We start from the raw sequence: 22,467 nt of genomic DNA, 5'->3' as shown, positions 1-22,467 counted from the left end.
TCTAGAAGGATGAGAGCAGAGGAGAGAGAGTTAGCTTTAGCAGTGCGGAGCGCCTCCGTGACACAGAGAAGAGCAGTCTCAGTTGAATGACTAGTCTTGAAACCTGACTGATTTGGATCAAGAAGGTCATTCTGAGAGAGATAGCAGGAGAGCTGGCCAAGGACGGCACGTTCAAGAGTTTTGGAGAGAAAAGAAAGAAGGGATACTGGTCTGTAGTTGTTGACATCGGAGGGATCGAGTGTAGGTTTCTTCAGAAGGGGTGCAACTCTCGCTCTCTTGAAGACGGAAGGGACGTAGCCAGCGGTCAAGGATGAGTTGATGAGCGAGGTGAGGTAAGGGAGAAGGTCTCCGGAAATGGTCTGGAGAAGAGAGGAGGGGATAGGGTCAAGCGGGCAGGTTGTTGGGCGGCCGGCCGTCACAAGACGCGAGATTTCATCTGGAGAGAGAGGGGAGAAAGAGGTCAAAGCACAGGGTAGGGCAGTGTGAGCAGAACCAGCGGTGTCGTTTGACTTAGCAAACGAGGATCGGATGTCGTCGACCTTTTTTTCAAAATGGTTGACGAAGTCATCAGCAGAGAGGGAGGAGGGGGGAGGAGGGGGAGGAGGATTCAGGAGGGAGGAGAAGGTGGCAAAGAGCTTCCTAGGGTTAGAGGCAGATGCTTGGAATTTAGAGTGGTAGAAATTGGCTTTAGCAGCAGAGACAGAAGAGGAGAATGTAGAGAGGAGGGAGTGAAAGGATGCCAGGTCCGCAGGGAGGCGAGTTTTCCTCCATTTCCGCTCGGCTGCCCGGAGCCCTGTTCTGTGAGCTCGCAATGAGTCGTCGAGCCACGGAGCAGGAGGGGAGGACCGAGCCGGCCTGGAGGATAGGGGACATAGAGAGTCAAAGGATGCAGAAAGGGAGGAGAGAAGGGTTGAGGAGGCAGAATCAGGAGATAGGTTGGAGAAGGTTTGAGCAGAGGGAAGAGATGATAGGATGGAAGAGGAGAGAGTAGCGGGGGAGAGAGAGCGAAGGTTGGGACGGCGCGATACCATCCGAGTAGGGGCAGTGTGGGAAGTGTTGGATGAGAGAGAGAGGGAAAAGGATACAAGGTAGTGGTCGGAGACTTGGAGGGGAGTTGCAATGAGATTAGTGGAAGAACAGCATCTAGTAAAGATGAGGTCAAGCGTATTGCCTGCCTTGTGAGTAGGGGGGGAAGGTGAGAGGGTGAGGTCAAAAGAGGAGAGGAGTGGAAAGAAGGTGGCAGAGAGGAATGAGTCAAAGGTAGACGTGGGGAGGTTAAAGTCACCCAGAACTGTGAGAGGTGAGCCATCCTCAGGAAAGGAACTTATCAGGGCGTCAAGCTCATTGATGAACTCTCCAAGGGAACCTGGAGGGCGATAAATGATAAGGATGTTAAGCTTGAAAGGGCTGGTAACTGTGACAGCATGGAATTCAAAGGAGGCGATAGACAGATGGGTCAGGGGAGAAAGAGAGAATGTCCACTTGGGAGAGATGAGGATCCCAGTGCCACCACCCCGCTGACCAGAAGCTCTCGGGGTGTGCGAGAACACGTGGGCAGACGAGGAGAGAGCAGTAGGAGTAGCAGTGTTATCAGTGGTAATCCATGTTTCCGTCAGTGCCAAGAAGTCGAGGGACTGGAGGGAAGCATAGGCTGAGATGAACTCTGCCTTGTTGGCCGCAGATCGGCAGTTCCAGAGGCTGCCTGAGACCTGGAACTCCACGTGGGTCGTGCGCGCTGGGACCACCAGGTTAGAGTAGCAGCGGCCACGCGGTGTGAAGCGTTTGTATGGTCTGTGCAGAGAGGAGAGAACAGGGATAGACAGACACATAGTTGACAGGCTACAGAAGAGGCTACGCTAATGCAAAGGAGATTGAATGTTGAGGACAGGTCTAGAATAAACAAATAAATACAGTCTACAATGGACAAGTCATATCCAGGGCTGTGTAGAAACGTGAAGTTCTGGACATTGAAGCATGGAGTTGATGCTAGATCTACACTGCTCAAAAAAATAAAGGGAACACTTAAACAACACAATGTAACTCCAAGTCAATCACATATAGAGATTGCCAGTTATTTGTGTATAGAGATTGCCAGTTATTTGCTCTAACACAATCTGATATTAATACAGAATTCACATTGCTGACGTCCACTTTGGGAACAGTGACCAGATTAGCCTATGCGCTTTTCCGATACATAACTCTGCTTTAGGGTGCATGTTACTTTAGGGCCCAAGCGCTTAAAAAAAATATTTACAATCTGCTCTCCTCACACCTGAGCCTTGTCCAAAACATGCCTTGGATTAATCTCTGTGGATCTGTTGACATACACAATTCTTGTCCATTTTTCCTGACCATATTTTCCAGTCAACCGATATAAAAAGGACAGGTATTGTCACTGCACTTACTGGTCTCCAATGTAGTCTGCGCCACACTTTGCATGGGTGATGATGGCTTTCCCATTGAAGCGCAGTCGTTCCATGTATGTAGTTCTGTCCTTGAGCTGTTCTTGTCTATTGATGTTCTGTATTATGTTTCATGTTTTGTGTGGACCCCAGGAAGAGTAGCTGCTGCTTTTGCAACAGCTAATGGGGATCCTAATAAAATACCAAAACACTGCCAGCCCTGGTGAAAGGTCAATCTCCACCTAACGAGGAGGGTGTCTGTCGTTCCAGGACAGGTGAAGTTGAGGTAAAATCTTTCTGTTTTGCTTTTAAAGTAAATGACAAATCTCTGCTACAATACCTCCATAAGTTACGTAGAAACCCAGTTCTTCAAAGTGGTTTGAAGCCCGGTCCGACTGTTTTTGTTGTTGTTGCAGCTGCTGCCATCTTTCAGTGGAACTGGTTTTGGAAAGGGTAGTGTAAGGCTAAGCTAATTGTTAGAACCATAGGTTCCTATGGTTCTAAGATTAACTTAGCCTTAAAATGCTTTTGAGAAACTGGGCCCTTGTCTATCACCATGCAAGGGACGCAGACCGCCTACTGTACATCTCCATACTTTAGAGCAGCAAAACTATTGATTGTAGATTAGTGTCATAGGAATCCTGAAGAGGGATTGAATGAACAAGTGCAGGATTAATAAAGTCGGTTTGCTTCAGTGTTGCATGCTCCAGTGAGTCTTCAAAGCCTTCTGACACTGTCCCACAAATCAAATTCAATGAGTGTTCAAAAATTCTCGGCGAGAACATGTTATGCTTTCACATCAAAACCTATTTAAAAAGATCTGAATGCTAGCTGTCAGGCAATGATATGTGTGGGGACATACACAGCAGTCTCAATTTCACCAAAAGCCATGGCATTTTTCTCATGGCTGGCCATTCTGAAATTAAAAATCTTCAGGGAGGGAAACTATTCACAGAATTATCTAAATCCCTAGAGAAAAGAGAGCAAGTGGCATGTACTTTGTCTCACCATCAGCACCCCTTAATTCAAAAATGTCTGCCATTTTCTCTCTCCCACCTATAATATGACGAACTCTTGTTAATTGTGAGTGTTTACGGTATGTTTTCCAAAAAGACTACAATTGCATTAATACAACATATTTTAAAAAAAATATCCTGACATTTAATGCAAGTCCTCAGTTTGAGCTATAGTCATTTCTAAAATCAGTCAGGCAAATATTTCCATCTAAACGTTGGACCCATGCATTTAAACAGAAACCTCTGTAGACATGACCTTTTACAGGTATATGTTACACACACGTCAATTGTGAACTAATACACAATAATCTTAACACAAAAATATACCAGTACACGGAAAAAAATAAACTAATATGACAAACATAACATTTTGTTCCATGCAAAGCTTTAGAGATTGTTTATTTTTTTTTAAGATTTGAAAAAGCACCTGCCGATATTATGGCACTTGTGATTTATAAGAACCGATCACAGTCTAGGAAATAGTTGATCCAACCTCCTCTTCCAATACATCATTCGTTCCCTCCCTTCCTCAAATAGTCACTGGTCCGAGACTGGATTTGTCAAACTATGTGGCAGAATGGTCAGAGATTACTCCAAAGGAAGGAAGACCTGGGACAGGGTCAGTTTTCCATTTCAACCTTCTGAAATCTGATCCTAGATCTGCACTTACAGACTGTGTCTACCACCAGTCAATGGAAATAGCATTGTGAAGAAGTTGTAGACCAACTACTAAAAGTACATACCAGGGTTGGGATCAATTCCATCTATTCAGAATGTGAATTGAAACTTGCTCAATATTTTCATTGCGCAACTTCAATTAATTAAGTGGATTTCAATACATTTCTTTAAAAATCGACCGCATTGAAAAGCAATTGACCCTACCTTTGTATATCCCGAAGTGTCAAATAAACAGAATATATTACCAAGTACTGATTTGGAAGGCTGTGTGTGTGAATGCACCGTTTGCATTCTGCTTGCAATGACAAGTGGGTGACAATGTTGGGGTGAGTGATAAAGGGGAAATCTCATGGCAGTGCCATTGGTTCGCATCATCTAAGAAAACATTGTGAATGGAACACATGGCCTTTAACCACAGACCTAGGATCAGATCAGCCTACTCCAAATCCTAACCGAAAACTTATCTGATCCTGTACCAGTGATTAAGGGGCAATGTCTACCTACTTCAAAAGGAACATGGTGACACTACATTGCACGGGCATAAGTATGACATAAGACGCTGTAAGCAGTCATGGACACTAATGTCGGGTTATGAAAACTAACCCAACAACACCATAACTTGATATGTACAACCATTAAATTTTCCATCATGACTACTTTGAAATGGCATCTTATGTATGTTGTGATCACACCTGCATAAAGTATCCCAAGCTGGCCCGATTCCAAACCAAACCCTTGTTGACAATCAGCCCATCTAAACCTTTCCGATCCGGGAGGTGTAGACAACAAACAAGGACTTAGAGGACTCCAATGAATTTTAAGGGACCGGTTTAAATCTGAAATAAGGCCCAACCGGACTGTGGAAGATTCAAATGTCACAAGAAAAGAACAGTAAGACCCGTCCATATACGTAACTGGTTCAGTTCAGAAGGCCTTTTTCTCCAGTCGGTCCAGTATGGCCTGGATCCTCTGCACAGCCTCCTTCCGGGCCTGCCTTACCACTTCCTGTCCCTGAGTCTCCACTGAGTCCAACACCAGCAGCTCCTTAGTAAGCAGTTCCTCTAGGTACCTGTAACTCTTGTCCGATTTTTTACCCACAAACTCGTCCACATCCTCATGGAGCAAAAGCACCCGGGCCATGACCTGCTGGACTTTGGCCAGGCTAGGGTTGTCGATCAGTCCCTGGGGCTGGGCTGGAGCTGCGATTGGGGTTGGAGGCTCACCCTGGGAAGGCTTTGGCTCCTGCGCCCCTCCTCGCCCTGGTTTATTGTACATCTGGGGAGGTGAGCTGAAGTCGACAGGCTTTCCATTGGTGGGGTTAGGGGAGTGGGCCAGTCTGGGTTTGGGTCCCACCTGTGGGGCACGCTGGTGCTGGTGGGGTCCTGGGTAATGCTGGTCCTGAGGAAGTAAAAAAAGATTGTCTTAGACCAAGGGTGGGCAAACAAACTTGTTGGCTTGAGGGCCACATGATTTCGAAATTCAATTTGTTCCTCAAAATACATGTGCAGGCTAGAAAGAGGGCAGTTTTGAAAATACACTACTAAAAGTATGTGGACACCTGCTCGTCAAATATCTCATTCCAAAATGATGGGCATTGATATGGAGTTGGTCCTCCTTTTACTGCTATAACTTCTGGGAATGCTTTCCACTAGATGCTGGAACATTGCTGCAGGGACTTGCTTCCATTCAGCCACAAGAGCATTAGTGAGGTCGGGCACTGATTTTGGGCGATTAGGCCTAGTTTATTTAACTAGGCAAGTCAGTTAAGAACAATGTCTTATTTACAATGATGACCTACACCGTCCAAACCAGGACGACGCTGGGTCAATTGTGCACCTTCCTATGGGACTCCCAATCATGGCTGGTTGTGATACAGCCTGGATTCGAACCAGGGTGTCTGTAGTGATGCCTTTAGCACTGACATCCTTAAACTGCTGCGCCACTCGGGTGCCCAAAAGTGGTAGTTCCACTGGGGACAAGTCAAGTTCTTCCACAACGATCTCGACAAACCATTTCTGTATGGACCTCGCTTTGTGCACAGGGGCATTGTCATGCTTTAATTGGCACTATGCATTGGGGCAGGTAGCATTCGTCAAACCCAGATTCGCCCATCAGACTGACAGATGGTGACGCGTGATTCATCACTTCAGAGAACACGTTTCCACTGCTCCAGAAGTGCAATGGTGGCAAGCTTTACATCACTCCAGTCGACGCCTTGTATTGTGCATGGTGATCTTAGGCTTGTTTGTGGCTGCTCAGCTATGGAAACCCATTACATGAAGCTCCCGACAAACAGTTCTTGTGCTGACAGTAGTGAGTGTTGCAACCGAGGACAGAAAAGTTTGCATTTCAACACTCGGCGGTCCAGTTCTGTGAGCTTGTGTGGCCTACCACTTCGCGGCTGAGCCGTTGTCACTCCTAAACGTTTCCACTTCACAATAACAGCACTTGACCGGGGCAGCTCTAGCACGGCAGAAATCTGACGAACTGACTTGTTGGAAAGGTGGCATCGTATGACGGTGCCATGTTGAAAGTCACTGAGCTCTTCAGTAAGGCCATTCTACTGTTTGTCTATGGAGATTGCATGGCTGTGCGCTTGATTTTATACACCTGTCAGCAACAGAAGTGGCTGAAATAACAGAATCCACTCATTTGAAAGGGTGTCCACATACTTTTGTATATAGGACGATTATCATTTCTACCTACACTGAACTAAAATATAAAAACACATGTAAAGTATTGGCCCATGTTTCATGAGTGGAAATAAAAGATCCCCAAAATTTTCCATAGGCAAAACGATGTATTCTTCCAAATTGAGCACAAATTTGTTTATATCCCTGTTAGTGAGCATTTCTCCTTTTCCAAGATAATCCAGCCACCTGGCAGATGTGGCATATCAAGAAGCTGATTAAACAGCATGGCCATTACACAGGTGCACCTTGTGCTGTGGACAATAAAATGTGCAGTTGTCGCAACAATGCCATAGATGTCTCAAGTTGAGGGAGCGTGCAATTTGCATGCTGACTGCAGGAATGACCACCAGAGCTGTTGCCAGAGACTTAAATGTTCATTTCTCTACCATAAGCCGCTTCCAATGTCATTTTTGAGAATTTGGCAGTACATCCAACCGGCCTCAAAACCGCAGACCACGTGTATGGCGATGTGTGGGCAAGCGGTTTGCTGATGTCAACTTTGTGAACAGAGTGCCCCATGGTGGGGTAATGGTATTGGCAGGCCTAAGCTACAGACAAAGAACACAATTGCATTTTATCGACGGCAATTTCAACGGACAAAAATACTGTGACGAGATCCTAAGGCCCATTTTTCTTTAATGCATCTGTAACCAACAGATGAATATCTGTTTTCCCAGTTATGCGAAATCCGATGATTAGGGCCTTATGAATTTATTTCAAATTGGCCGATTTCCTCATATGAACCGTAATTCAGTAAAATCAATGAAGTTGTTGCATGTTGCGTTTATATTTTTGTTCAGTATATTTTTTAGACATTAAAATGTGTCCTGGGGTGTTTTTTTTAAACCCAAAATAATAATTGTAAAATCTACTAGCGGGTCTGATGCGGCCTACGGGCCGTAGTTTGCCCACCTGTCTTAGACGACTAGTGTATAATGAATATAAGTTATTAAAATTCAGACCCAAAACAGCTACGGTACCAGAGGAAGGATTGAGGTTTTATCTGACATTTCCCCTTTTCTTCCAAGAAGTAAATTAGGCCCACTTGGATTTTATTTTAGAAACAATATGTGCAAATAAAGGAGATGAGACAAAAAGTCACTTTAGGTCATTGAGATACATCCTTTGTGTTCCACATGTACCTTGGCTTCATAGGGGGGTGGGGCTCCAGTGCCTGTCCCTGGCCAGGCTGGGGGTTGCTGGGGTTGGACAGGGGTCCCATAGTGGCTGTCTGGCTGCCACTGCTGGTGTGAGGGCCCATACCCACCCGAGTGGGCCCAAGCCTCAGCCTGCGGCCTACGGTGAATGGCCTGTCCAGTGGGGTATGGGGGGTTTGAGGGCAACGCAGGACCACCTTCACCATAGTGCGAGTAAGACCCAGGAAGATAGCCAGAGGCCTAAAGAAGATCAAGGTATAAAATAGAAAACAAGGTCCATTATACCAAACTGCCTTTACATCAGACACCATTAAACACTACCCTGTACTGGTTGAATGAACTTACCCCTTGACAGTGTGGTCCAGGATAGTGGTGGTGCTGATGTTGGTGCTGGGCGTGTGGTTGTCCTGACCCCCCTGTGCTCTGCTCTGGTCCTGGGCAGCCCTGGCTAGTGTACTGGCCTGGGGCCTGCCCGGGAGGCATCTGGTCTGCACAGTAGAATGGGTTGGATGGGTGGAAAGAACTTGCCGGATACTGGCCTGGACCAGGGTTATAGACACTGTGACCATTTGGATATGCTTGCATTGCCTGGACAGGGAGCGAGGGAGAGAGAGAGAGAGTGTGTGCTTACATCCGTAAGTGTGTGAAAGTGCGTGCCAGACTACCGGTCTGTGAAATTATGTGTGCGTGACAAAGTGTCACAGAAGGCTGAGAGCACTTTAGTCTAGAGATAAGGAATTCATTCCCATATATAGCTTTGGATTTAGAGGGCCTTTGCTATGACATAACATGAGGCTGTACTGTACCTGTGGGTTGTAAGGTGGCTGCACGTCAGATCCTGAAGGATATGCATTTGCATAGTGCCCTGCTGTGGAATGTGACTGGGGGTACCAGTAGTTTGAGGAATAACCAGGGTATTGGGAAGCGTCCTGTAGGCATATGAGGAGAGATTTATTTACCTTGCCTCCAAATCGGCACGGTTTGAACTAGTCATATTGACCTGAGAAAACCGTAACCCTAGACTTGTTTGACCAAAGTGTCCAATAGTCAAATGCAGCAAAACTGACACTGATCGAATGTAAAAACATTTCCTACCGTATTAAATAATAGCTAGCTAGCAGCAACAGCCATCACACAACATTAGCTAGTTGTTAAGAGCACCGACACTCATTCTGAACCTTAACACATTGCTTGTCGTATGGTTTTGTAAACAAAGGAAAGTATATTTCATATCAGCCTAAATTACTACACAGCTTAATAGGATTAGGGTTCCCACGCAGACATATTTCCATGTTACAGTGCTTGTTAATGGAAAAACAGAACATGTAAGGTCCTTGGACTATAAGGAGTAATGCAGGAAATGACTGCCCCCTAGCATTGAGGATTTCAAGTTGAAGGCTGACCACCATACCGCAGGCACTGTTTCCTGAAAACATCTTTGTGGTCCATATTCATGGATATAATTAAGCCATTACTATTGCTCTCTATTCTCATCGGAAACAAATGTGGTGACGTTAAGTCACCAATGGTCTATTGCGGCGTTCAAAACAACTGGGAACTAGGGGGGAAAAGGAGCTTTGACTCGGAAAAATATTTTGAACTGTCATCCAACTTGGAATTCCAAACAGGAAACTCGGGCATCTTTTTTATTTCGAGGTTTAAAAAAAAAAATATAATTATAAACAATAAATCAATACAGGAAGTACATGTGGGAACACACGTATATATAAATAATATACAAAGGACAATTGGGCTAGGGGGTACAATATCACATTACACAAGGACCTTACTAAGGGACATACACTTATAATTCTAACAGCTTTTTGTTAGTATAGTATTTAATTCTCTTAAAATATAGTTCCATTTCTTTTTGTAAGGTAAGAAAATGTGGTGTTTTCTTTGTAAATTTACATTTGTGAATATGAAATTTGACCAAAAGAATAATGAAATGAATTACATAAAATAGTATCAGCTTATTTCTATTGTAGGTAAATAATCCAAGCAGTACATCTCTCCACAATAGTGTAAAATCTTCATAAAAGTGTTCAATTATAAATCTACTGATGTCTTGCCACAGTTTCCTTACATGAATACAATGCCAAAAAATATGCAACACCGTTTCTGGGTGGTCATTACAAAAAGGTACAATTTGAGTTGATGTTTTCCTTAAACATCTTCATATAGTGGTTGGCAGGATAATATTTAAGAACAATTTTAAAGGAAACTTCCTTAATTTTGTTAAGTAGGTATGTGTGCGGCAACATCACAAATTTTTACAACACATATCAATAAATCCGTTCCAATAAGGCATGACATAAGGTATAGAACATCCTGCTTTAACAAGGTTTGTATCGCTCTGTTGTTGAATGGACCAAAAGAGGCATCTCTCTACAACTCCTTTTGCGACCTGAATATGACTGACGTCATGATTTGACCTCGTTTTCCCCCTCAAATTCCTAGTTGTCTTGAAAGCCCCATAAAAAAGTAATATTAGGATCCTTTGGTATTGGGCTATTAGTTATAGATACCTAGTTAGCCATGTATTGTAGTCTCAACGGTTTGTCTAGCTAGGCTATTTATCATATACTACAAACGAGATAGCTAGCTAGAAAATCTGCATGTCAAATATAGCTAAGCAAGCTAGTTAGCAATATAGCAAATCTTACTAACCAGCTAGATTGGAATGACTGTCAGAAGACGACTAGCTAGATAACGTTAGCTGGCTAGAACGTAGGCTAGCTAACTAGCTTGAGTTAATGACGTTAAAATTACACAGTACAAGACAAAGCTTGTTTACTGACATTAAACCGTGTGTTCTAAAATGAGTAACAGAAGTACGTGTTGATATGAATTAGCTACACAATGTGACTTACCATAGCGTTACTCCAGTTCACGTTATTATTTTCTGAGTTGTAATTTGAAGGCCAGGCGGATTTGGGATTCGACGGCATTTGATGATGCCTAACCCAAGCAGCGTCCCCAGCACTCCTGTCGTTTTCCATACAAATAATCTTGATACAATTAACTGTCAAATAGGATAGAGCTGACTGATATTGGGGACAAAATTGTTTTATTGAAACGATCCAGTTAATGCATTGATGATGGACAGCAAAGTAGGGAAACGTTTGAATGACAAGAAATTTATGCTTTGCCCCTTTAAGTTTTCGCCCCTCCCATTTCCTTTTTCACCACGTGCGTCAGTAGAATAGGTCGTTATCAATAAAACGTCACAATAACGTGCAGAGCGTTCCATTTGCCTGCTAGGTGGCAAGTCGATCACAGCTCCGCTAAAACCAATGACAACTGCTTACCCTTTTCAAAGTATTGTTAAATAAATGTTAAATATTTGGTTGTAATATCATCACCCCTTGAAGAGCATAGTCAGAACTAAACATTTACGATTATTTCATGCAAAAAAAATGTTTATATTTAGCTCTATCATAGTTATACCACAGAGTTTCTAAACACAGACCACAACGTCGCAAGAATTTCGAGAACGCATGAGAAACAGATCAAACGACCAGGCAGGGGTTTAGAAGTCAATGAGAGAAGTGAAAAATTATTCCTTTAATTAATTTTCTCGAAATCTAAAGACACAACCTAGATTCGAGACAATTTCTTAAGTAGTTGAACGTGTTATTACTCCAACCTCGTGAAAGTGAGAACTGACAGGTTTTAATTTTCCTCAAAAACAACTTTATAATGAAGGAGTGCCTTCTAATTTTGACCGCCTGCACATGCGCAGTTTGGCGCGTGTTTTACGCATGGGTTTAGTTAGACAAGTCGCCATGATATCGTCAATCCTTAACATCCTAATGTTGTAAAGCAGAAGCAAATGGATTAATAAGAACAGTGGTTAAAAATAAGTGGCAAGAGTTGTGGAACAGGGAGAGTAAGGGAAGACACCTGTATAAGATCCAGGAAAAGGTGGGGGCGGGGAAGTCCTCAGGCCGAGAGAGAAGGCAGGAAGGAAAGCGTAGTCACAAGGCTGAGATTGGGACACACAAGGCTAAGTAGCACATTGAAAGTGGTGGGGAACATCCGATTTCATTGTCTCTGGTGCACACTCCAGTCCAGTTGCTGGCGATGATACACCTTAAAGTTGGTTGCCAACCGCCATATAAAATCCACAGAAGAAGAATAACATTACCTACAATTGTGATCTGGGATTTCTATTGGAGAAGCAGTTTTAGCGAAGTTTTACTGTACCGTCTTTGGTTAATACAGCAAGTAGCTTTTCATGATCAGTAAACATAAACACTACATAAAGAGGGACCCAATGCAGCAACACATGACAATACAGCATGGTAGCAACACAACATGACAACAACATTACATGGTAGCAGCACAAAACATGGTACAAACATTATTAGGCACAGACAACAGCACAAAGGGCAAGAAGGTAGAGACAACAATATATCATGCAAAGCAGCCACAACTGTCAGTAAGAGTGTCCATGGTTGAGTCTTTGAATGAAGAGATTGAGATAAAACTGACCAGTTTGAGTGGTTTTTGCAGCTCGTTCCAGTCGCAAGCTGCAGCGAACTGAAAAGATGAGTGACCCAGGGATATGTGTGCTTTGGGGACCTTTAACAGAATGTGACTGGCATTGGGTGGTGTATGTGGAGGATGAGGGTAACATTACACAACACGTTGGAAATCGTACATTCAACAATGAGTGGTTTGGAAGGAATCAGTGGCTAACTGCAAGCATTACAAAGCAATCATTAGCCTGCTATTCAGTGGAGCGGCTGTGTGGTCCCAAATCTAAGGTTAAGGGTATCTTTTCCTTGTTTAAAATTATAAACGTTCAACATTGGCCATGCTGTCAATGAAACATGATTTGTGTCGCTCTCAAAACAACTTAACTGCAAAATCTGACTTTAGTTTGTTCAAGACAACTTGGAAGTCTGGAAAAATGAGTTACAACTGGGAAAATACGTTTTGAACTTTCATCCAACTCGGAATTGTAAATCGGGAACTTATTGGTGTCCTTTAGTAGTGGTTTCTTTGCAGCAATTCGACCATGAAGGCCTGATTCACACAGTCTCATCTGAACAGTTGATGTTGAGATGTGTCTGTTACTTGAACTCCGTGAAGCATTTATTTGGGCTGAAATTTTTGAGGCTGGTAACTCTAATGAACTTATCCTCTGCAGCAGAGGTAACTCTGGGTCTTCCTTTCCTGTGGTGGTCCTCATGAGAGCCAGTTTCATCATAGCGCTTGATGGTTTTTGAGACTGCACTTGAAGAAACTTTAAACGTTTTTGAAACTTTCCGGATTGACTGACCTTCATGTCTTAAAGCAATAATGGACTGCCTATTCTCTTTGCTTACTTGAGCTGTTCTTTGCATTGGCTCAAACGCATTAAGGAAAGAAATTCCACAAATTAACTTTGAACAAGGCACACCTGTTAATTAAAATGCATTCCAGGTGACTACCTCATGAAGCTGGATGAGAGAATACCAAGAGTGTGCAAAGCTGTCATCAAGGCAAATGGTGGCTACTTTGAAGAATCTCAAATATAACAAAATATATTTTGATTTGTTTAACACTTTTTTGGTTTCTACATGATTCCATATGTGTTATTTCATAGTTTTGATGTCTTCACTATTATTCTACAATGCAGAAAATAGTAAAAATAAAGAAAACCCCTTGAATGAGTAGGTGTGTCCAAACTATTGACTGTACTGTATGTGTGTGATGGAATGTATAGACATTATGGATAGTATGTGGACAGAATATTTAGTACATCTGAAGAATACATGTGTAGAATAGTGCATGTACAGCAATAGTTGAATAGAATGTACTTGACTAGAATACAGTATATACATATTAAATGAGAAACACTGTATGTAAAAAGTATTAACGTGACCAGTGTTCCAGGTCTATGTACATAGGGCAGCAGCCTCTAAGGTTCAGGGATGAGTAACCGGGTGGTAGCCGGCTAGTGACAGTGACACAGTTTTTTCCCCCACCGACACCACACATTGCTTTGTCCCATGTCCTCCTGCACACTTCTCACATCTTGGAATCTCCCTCCTACACACTACTGCAACATGACCATGAGCTTAGCATCAGAAACACTGTAGTGGGTTTGGCACCAAAGCTCTCACTGGATAATTGACACATCCTATCATTACTTTATCAGGTAAAGACTCTGCTTCAAAAGGACAGACAATGTTTTTTCAGTTTCACCACGCTCGCCACCGGGTCTGCGTTTCACCCAGCGGCGGGCGTCATAGACACAGGGAATAGCAACCATTTTTTACATTATAAATCTATACAATTTGTGGTAGTTGTTTGCAGGGTCTAATCTTTTTTGTCTTAAAAATTAAAGGCCTGCTCATTTAAAGGTATTACATTATTAGAAACATGCAATGTCCTAAATCTAAATCCTTAGTTCCAAACTGCCTCTGGAAGCAACATCAGCACAAGAACTGTTTGTCGGGAGTGTCATGAAATTGGTTTCAATAGCCGTGCAGCCGCATATAAGCATAAGATCACCATGCACAATGCCAAGCGTCGGCTGGAGGGGTGTAAAGCTTGCCGTCATTGGACTCAGGAGCAGTGGAAACTCGTTCTCTGGAGTGAAGAATCACGCTTCACCATCTGGCAGACCGACGGATGAATCTGGGTTTGGCAGATGCAAGGAGAATGCTACCTGCCCCAATGCATAATGCCAACTGTAAAGTTTGGTGGATGAGGAATAATGGTCTGGGGCTGTTTTACATGGTTCGGGTTAGGCCACTTAGTTCCTGTGAAGGGAAGTCTTAATGCTACAGCATACAATGACATTCTAGATGATTCTGTGCTTCCAACTTTGTGGCAACAGTTTGGGGAAGACCCTTTCCTGTTTTAGCATGACAACGCCTCCGTGCACAAAGCAAGGTCCGTACAGAAATGGTTTATCGAGATTGGTTTGGATGAATTTGACTGGCCTGCATAGAGCCCTGACCTCAACCCCATCGAACTCCTTTGGGATGAATTGGAACGCTGACTGCGAGCCAGGCCTAATCGCCCAACATCAGTGTCCGACCTCACTAACGCTCTTGTGGCTGAATGGAAGCAAGTCCCCGCAGCAATGTTCCAACATCTAGTGGAAAGCCTTCCCAGAAGAGTGGAGACTATTATAGCAGTAAAGGGGGGACCAACTCCATATTAATGCCCATGATTTTGGAATTCATGTTCGACGAGCAGATGTCCACATACTTTTTGTCACATAGTGTATCTATATTAGATCATCAGAATAAATAGAAGAAAAAAATTCCAATGTTCCTTGCCATTGGTGCTTAAAGGGTTTAATATTTTACAGGAAGTCTTTCCCCGAACGTGCATTACTGCAAGTGTGCTTCCTGTAGAGAGAATACAGGTTGTTGGAACTTTTCTACTACCAAGTTGGGGACTTTTGTTTTGAAAATATCGGAAAATCCGTGACCCGGAAGTGCTTTTTTAGTGTTGCTGAAGCGATGCTTATTAAGACTCTGATCTTATTTTGAACAATTCATGGCTTAATACATTTCATACACAGCGATTAGCTATAATTTAACCGCAGAGATAGCTACACACGATCACAATGAACTACATGCCAGGGACCGCGAGTCTCATCGATGACATAGACAGTAAGTAGGGATAGCGAATGTTAGGCTGAGTGAAGGCAGCAGTGTGAGCAAGTCCGGACTGTTTCCAACCTTCGGAAAACAGTGATGATGATCATGATTATTAGATACAGTTATATTGTAAACCCCTTGTAACTATTTATTCTCCGAGCTCAGTGTTGGGGACAACGATTGGATACTTTGTATCCGCGTGCTGTGGCTCTACTATAAACAGTAATTTTTCTCTTGCAGAAAAGCATCTTGTACTTCTTCGCGATGGAAGAACCCTAATTGGGTTTCTTAGAAGCATCGACCAGTTTGGTATGGCAAATAAACCACCTAACAATCTTACAGTAGTTTAAACACACTAGCTCACTAAGTTAGCTCTAGTTTAGATCCCCTGTGGGTATCTTCCATACATTGAGATGGGATTGAGTTTACTAAAATACCTACTACGTAAACCTTGAAATAATGTGACGTATTCACAAGTAGCTACATTCAGGCAATCAAAAGGGAAATTATATCAACTGCACTATCACTTAACCTCTCTTTCAGCCAACCTAGTTTTCCATCAAACAGTCGAGCGCATCCATGTGGGCAAGAAGTTTGGGGACATCCCCAGAGGAATCTTCATTGTGAGAGGAGAGAATGTTGTTTTGCTTGGTGAAATAGTAAGTATTCATCCATGCCACCCTCTTGTTCTTTATCAGTGATTATTTAGCCTTCCTCGTACAGTATGCTTACACATAGAAATGTGTTTGTGTTAACGTAGCCTGTTGATTAGACCAGTTAATTGAGTCTATAGCAGTTTTCCAGTATGCGCACATGATTCATTTTGCTTGAAACTTTAGTTGTCACATCAGTTGCGTGGTTCACACACTGATCACACAGTTGATGATAATCAGTTGCTGGGGTTTACATGTGTGTGCCACTGCGATTGTTCTCCAGCAGGACATGTGTGACATGTAGGTTTACAGTATGTTTAATATGGTGTTTCCCTCTTTAGGACATGGATAAGCCGTGTGACACAGTCTTGCAGCAGGTTTCTATAGAGGAGATCCTAGAGGAGCAGCGATTGCAACAGCAAGCCAAGCAGGAGACAGAGAAAGCCAAGGTGACCGCACTGAAGGACAGAGGCCTATCCATCCCCAAGGCAGATAATCTTGATGAATACTGAAGGCACTTCTGTTCTATTTTCCTCCGTTATACTAGACTTCCCAGTTCTATGTTGAATAGGGGATTATTTTGGCGATGGGGAGAAGAATGTGTGGTTTATAGATGAAGCAGCGTACCGATTTCATTTTGATAGTGGCTCATTGGTTCGAAAGCAAGCAATGATTTAAGTGATGCATTTTTGTTATATTTGATGACTGGCGTAATGCAGGAATTGAGGGTAGACCACACAAACTAGATTGTCTGCAAGACTACATTTGATGCGATAAATCAATTAAATATGATTTTCAGACCACCAAACGTATAACTTGTCAATAGTACATAACGATGGATTCTTTATGTTTGTGTAAACAGACTTAAACTGTAATGGTAAGATTTGTTTTCCATTAAAGTGTTTATTTTAATACTGAGGCCCACTTTGTAGAAATTGTAACAGGACTGTTCTACTTCATCAAGCACTACAGTTTGGGTTCATTCCTCCAGGCAACCGTTTTAACACAGATTCTCTGGACGATGTTTACTGTGGCACAGGTTGCAACTGAGCTACGACACTTCCTCACCAGTTGCGTTTCAATTAGCTCAGGAAGTGTTATAGTTCAGGTGCAAGCTGTGCCACAGTAAACCTCTTCAGCTGAGTCTGTGGGAAAACAGTGTACATACAGTAAGGGTAGCTTTTGTACATGGAGTTGATATGAAAGTAGACTGTTTAAGGTTCCCACAATCAAGGTTCAATTGACATTGTGTGGGTCAAACAAAACGCCCTAATTGGTTGACAATGGAGCCACCCACAATGCAGGCCTTGTCTAAAGGGTATGGGAAAACTGAGACATGAACACGGATGCAATCATATGACATGCATCATTGTCCATTTTTGTCCGTTAAAAATACAACTCATCTCCACATTTTTCGGATGTGTTCAGTCTAGTTGCATACTTAAAAAGATGGACAATTTGTGAATATTTGGTCAGGAACTCTGTGTCATTTATCTGGTAACAGAAGACTCCTATTTGAAAAAGAATTGTGTCCATATGGAATTTTCATACACAACATTGTAATGTGGCCATGGCCTAATGCAACACACATTGAAAGTTGGTGATCAACGATGGCCACCGACTGCAGAGATCTGATCTGCTCGAACACGCCCAGTAGTTGAGTTCCTTTCAACTTTCAAGCATGTGGTACATTGACTGAATTTGGATCATATTTGGATCCCTTGTCATCTTTGTGTTATTAGGCCTGCTGATGTTTTAGTTTTTTTTTTATACCATACTGTTCAATAGTTTCTCCTGTTATGAATGGAAGGGGAAAAAGGAAGGGAGTGGAGGTCATACAAACACTCCCCCTAGTGTCCCAGGTGATGGTGCCAAATTCCCCAAATAACTAATAACTACACTGAACAAAAATATATACACATGTAGAGTATATTAAAGTGTATTTCTCTGAATTGTTCACAAATTTGTTTACATCCCTGTTTGTGAGCATTTCTCCTTTGCCAAGATAAAGTGTTGGTCCCATGTTTCATGAGCTGAAATAAAAGATCCAAGAAATGTTCCATATGCACAAAAAACGTATTTCTCTGAATTGTGCACAAATTTGTTTATATCACTGTTTGTGAGCATTTCTCCTTTGCCAAGATAATCCATCCACCTGACAGGTGTGTCATATTAAGAAGCTGATAAAACAGCATGCTCATTACACAGATGCACCTTGTTCTGTAAAAAATAAAAGGCCATTCTAAAATGTGCAGTTTTGTCACAACATAATGCCACAGATGTCTCAAGTTTTGAGGGAGCGTGCAACTGACATATTGACTACAGGAATTTACACCAGAGCTGTTGCCAAATAATTGAATGTCCATTTCACTACCATAAGCTACCAACAACGTTGTTTTTGAGAATTTGGCAGTATGTCCAACCGGCCTCACAACCGCAGACCACGTGTAACCACACCAGCCTAGGACCTCGACATCCGGCTTCTTCATCTGCAGGATCGTCTGAGACCAGCCACCGGCTCAGCTGATGAAACTGTAGGTTTGCACAACCCAAGAATGTATGCACAAACTGTCAGAAACCGTCTCAGGGAAGCTCTTCTGCGTGCTTGTCGTCGTCACAAGGGTCTTGACCTGACTGCAGTTCGGCTTCGTGGGAAAATGCTCACCTTGGATGGCCACTGGCACGCTGGAGAAGTGTGCTCTTCATGGATGAATCTGGTTTTCACTGTACTGGGCAGATGGCAGACATCATGTATGGTGTCGTGTGGGAGAGCAATTTGTGATGAGACGTTGTGAACAGACTGCCCGATGGTGGGGTTATGGTATGGGCTGGAACAAACTACGGACAACGAACACAATTGCATTTTATCGACGGCAATTTGATAGCACAGCGATACCGTGACGAGATCCTGAGGCCCATTGTAGTGCCTTTCATCCGCCGCCATCACCTCATGTTTCAGCATGATAATGCACGGACCTATGTCTCAAGGACCTTTACACAATTCCTGGAAGCTGAAAATGTTCCAGTTCTTTAGTCGACTGCATACTCACCAGAAATCAAATCAAATTTTATTTGTCACATGCGCCGTGAAATGCTTACTTTACAAGCCCTTAACCAACAATGCAGTTCAGGAAATGGAGTTAAGAAAATATTTACTAAATAAAATAAAGTAACACAAGAAATGTACTTAACAAAAACGAGGCTATACACAAGGGGTAGCGGTACCGAGTCAATGTGCATGGGTACAGGTTAATCGAGGTAATTTGTAAAGTGACCATGCATAGATAATAAACAGCGATAACAGCAGTGTAAAAACAAAGAAGGGGGGGGGTGTGTCAATGTAAATAGTCCGGGTGACCATTTTATTAATTTTTCAGCAGTCTTATGGCTTGGAGGTAGAAGCTGTTAAGGAGCCTTTTGTCCTATACTTGGCGCTCCGGTACCGCTTGTAGTGCGGTAGCAAAGAGAACAGTCTATGACTTGGGTGATTGGAGTCTTTGAGGATTTTTTAGGCCTTCCTCTAACACCGCCTAGTATATATGTTCTGGATGTCAGGAAGCTTGGCCCCAGTGATGTACTGGGGGTACTACCCTCTGTAGCGCCTTACATACCAGATGGTGATGCAACCGGTCAGGATGCTCTCGATGGTGCAGCTGTAGAACTTTGAGGATCCATGCCAAATATTTTCATTCTCTTGAGGGGGAAAAGATGTTGTCGTGCCCACTTCACTACTGTCTTGGTGTGTTTGGGCCATGTTAGTTTGTTGGTGATGTGGACACCAAGGAACTTGAAACTCTCGACCCGCTCCACTTCAGCCCCATCGATGTAAATGGGGGCCTGTTCGGCCCTCCTTTTCCTATAGTCCACGATTAGCTCCTTTGTCTTGCTCACTTTGAGGGAGAGGTTTTTGTCCTGGCACCACACTGCCAGGTCTTTGACCTCCTCCCTATAGGCTGTCTCATTGTTGTCGGCGATCAGACCTAACACCGTTGTGTTGTCAGCAAACTTAATGATGGTGCTGGAGTTGTGGTTGACCTTGCACTCGTGGGTGAACAGGGAGTACAGGAGGGGACTAAGCACGCACCTACCCTTACCAGCCTACCCTTACCACCTGGTGGCAGCCTGTCAGGGAGTCCAGGATCCAGTTGTAGAGGGAGGTGTTTAGTCCCAGGGTCCTTAGCTTAGTGATGAGCTTTGAGGGCACTATGGTTTTGAACGCTGAGCTGTAGTCAATGAACAACATTCTCACACAGGTGTTCCTTTTGTCCAGGTGGGAAAGGGCAGTGTGAAGTACGATTGAGATTGCATCATCCGTGGATCTGTTGGGGCGGTATGCGAATTGGAGTGGATCTAGGGTTTCCGGCATGATGGTGTTGATGTGAGCCATGACCAGCCTTTCAAAGAACTTCAATGTCACTCATTGAGCATGTTTGGGATGCTCTGGATTGACGTGTACAACAGCATGTTCCAGTTCCCGCCAATATCCAGCAACTTTGTACAACCATTGAAGAGGAGTGGGACTACATTCCACAGGCCACAATAAACAGCCCGATCAACTCTATGTTGCACTACATGAGGCAAATGGTGTTCACACCAGATACTGACTGGTCTTCTGATCTATGCATATCTGTATTCCCAGCAGTGGTGGTAAAAGTACTCAATCGTCATACTTGAGTAACAGTAAAGATACCTTAATAGAAAACGGCTCAAGTAAAAGTGAAAGTCACCAAATAAAATACTACTTGAGTAAAAGTCTAAAAGTATTTGGTTTTAAATATACTTAAGTATCAAAAGTAAATGGAATTGCTGAAATGTACTTAAGTATCAAAAGTAAAAGTAAAAGTATAAATCATTTCAAGTTCCTTATATTAAGCAAATCAGACGGCACAATTTTATTTGATTTTTATTGACGTATAGCCAGGGGCACACTCCAACACTCAGACATAATTTACAAACAAAGCATTTGTGTTTAGTGAGTCCATCAGAACAGAGGCAGTAGGGATGACCAGGGATGTTCTCTTGATAAGTATGTGAATTGGACCATTTTTCTGTCAAAATGTAATGAGTACTTTTGGGTGTCAGGGAAAATGTATGGAGTAAAACGTATATTATTTTCTTTAGGAATTTAGTGAAGTAAAAGTTGGCAAATATATAAATAGTAATGTACAGATACCCCCAAAAAACTACTTAAGTAGTACTTTAAAGTATTTTTACTTAAGTACTTTACATCACTGATTCCCAGTCATGTGAAATCCATAGATTAGGGCCTACTTAATGTATTTCAATTGACTGATTTCCTTATATTAACTGTAAAATCTTTGAAATTGTTGCATGTTGCATTTATATTTTTGTTCAGTGTATATAAACCTATTGTAGACAGGCAGAGCATCGCCAATGGTATAAATATAGTCTACTGGTAGGTCTATGAAATCTTGAGATCATACGATTTTGTGTTTTTCATAATTATGTCAATTAAATAGAACTAGGTTAGGTTATCCAAACCATGTCATATGAAAAACAGCATATGACAGCCAGACACGGATATGCTATGGTCGTCACTAGCGTCTATACCAGAGGAAGAGGCGAAGAGAGGGGAAACTGGACCCAAAATCTGTCTTCTCCAGCAGGTGACGTTTTTTCCCCTTCACTAATCAAGCGAGGAGTTTTTGTATGGAGGTCCATGAGAGAGTATTGAATTTGGTGAACAAAACATTGAATTGCTTATTTGCTACGTGTGGCTTATTTGGTCGAATATAAGTTTCGTTAAGCTCAGGTTGTTATGAGTGTTCTGATATACGTAGAACATGTGACTTCCGGGCAACTTTGAGAAGAAAAAACAACTTTTTTCGGAGTTGTGCCTGTTGTTCACCCGATATCTGCCCTTTCATTGGCTAGAATGGTCCCACCTGATCGTGACTCCTCCCGACTGACTTCCATTTTTGAAGAAAATTATTTCCAATGTTTGAGCGGCAACTTGAGTATCTGGTCAATATAAAGGAGAATACATGTCTATAACCACAAAGTAATAAACCCTGCGCATTTCTTCAATTTATCTTCTTAAAATTTGATTTTAAATCAACATTAACCACACTGCAAAACTTATGCCTAACCTTAAATGAAGACAAAAAAAAAAAAAAATGTTGCAAATTTGACATTGTGGCTGTGGAATCTGACTTTGTGGATATAGAAGTTAGTGGAAACCAATACTCTATTAACGTACATACGTCATGGGCCAAATCCGAATGGATGTGCGTGTGC

General features: G+C 42.7%; 2 protein-coding genes across 2 annotated transcripts; one reads left to right on the top strand and one right to left on the bottom strand.

The window, feature by feature from the left end:
• Positions 1–3,540: 3,540 nt before the first annotated feature.
• Positions 3,541–11,107, bottom strand: LOC129853814 (BAG family molecular chaperone regulator 4-like). The gene is made up of 5 exons (XM_055920228.1): positions 10,820–11,107; positions 8,753–8,875; positions 8,292–8,534; positions 7,932–8,186; positions 3,541–5,494 (listed from the first exon to the last, which is right to left on the bottom strand). The coding sequence occupies exons 1-5, from the start codon at positions 10,946–10,948 to the stop codon at positions 5,021–5,023; spliced, it is 1,224 nt and encodes a 407-aa protein (XP_055776203.1). The 5' UTR covers positions 10,949–11,107; the 3' UTR covers positions 3,541–5,020.
• Positions 11,108–15,372: 4,265 nt separating this feature from the next.
• LOC129853813 (U6 snRNA-associated Sm-like protein LSm1) lies at positions 15,373–18,288 on the top strand. The gene is made up of 4 exons (XM_055920227.1): positions 15,373–15,568; positions 15,797–15,865; positions 16,100–16,215; positions 16,551–18,288. The coding sequence occupies exons 1-4, from the start codon at positions 15,523–15,525 to the stop codon at positions 16,719–16,721; spliced, it is 402 nt and encodes a 133-aa protein (XP_055776202.1). The 5' UTR covers positions 15,373–15,522; the 3' UTR covers positions 16,722–18,288.
• Positions 18,289–22,467: the final 4,179 nt, after the last annotated feature.

The sequence above is a fragment of the Salvelinus fontinalis genome, chromosome 4 (genome assembly GCF_029448725.1).
Source record: "Salvelinus fontinalis isolate EN_2023a chromosome 4, ASM2944872v1, whole genome shotgun sequence".
In the NCBI taxonomy this organism is placed as follows: domain Eukaryota; kingdom Metazoa; phylum Chordata; class Actinopteri; order Salmoniformes; family Salmonidae; genus Salvelinus; species Salvelinus fontinalis.
This window is presented reverse-complemented; position numbering and strand designations above follow the sequence as displayed.

What these genes read in the sequence shown, in the direction of transcription:
- LOC129853814 (XM_055920228.1), bottom strand. Translation starts at nt 10,948, where the DNA reads ATGGAAAACGACAGGAGTGCTGGGGACGCTGCTTGGGTTAGGCATCAT. An exon ending in CTGGACCACACTGTCAAGGG is followed by an intron (nt 8,187 to 8,291) that starts GTAAGTTCATTC and finishes GATCTTCTTTAG; the next exon opens with GCCTCTGGCTATCTTCCTGG. An exon ending in CACCCCCCTATGAAGCCAAG is followed by an intron (nt 5,495 to 7,931) that starts GTACATGTGGAA and finishes TTACTTCCTCAG; the next exon opens with GACCAGCATTACCCAGGACC.
- LOC129853813 (XM_055920227.1), top strand. Translation starts at nt 15,523, where the DNA reads ATGAACTACATGCCAGGGACCGCGAGTCTCATCGATGACATAGACA. An exon ending in TCTCATCGATGACATAGACA is followed by an intron (nt 15,569 to 15,796) that starts GTAAGTAGGGAT and finishes TTTCTCTTGCAG; the next exon opens with AAAAGCATCTTGTACTTCTT. An exon ending in TTGTTTTGCTTGGTGAAATA is followed by an intron (nt 16,216 to 16,550) that starts GTAAGTATTCAT and finishes TTCCCTCTTTAG; the next exon opens with GACATGGATAAGCCGTGTGA.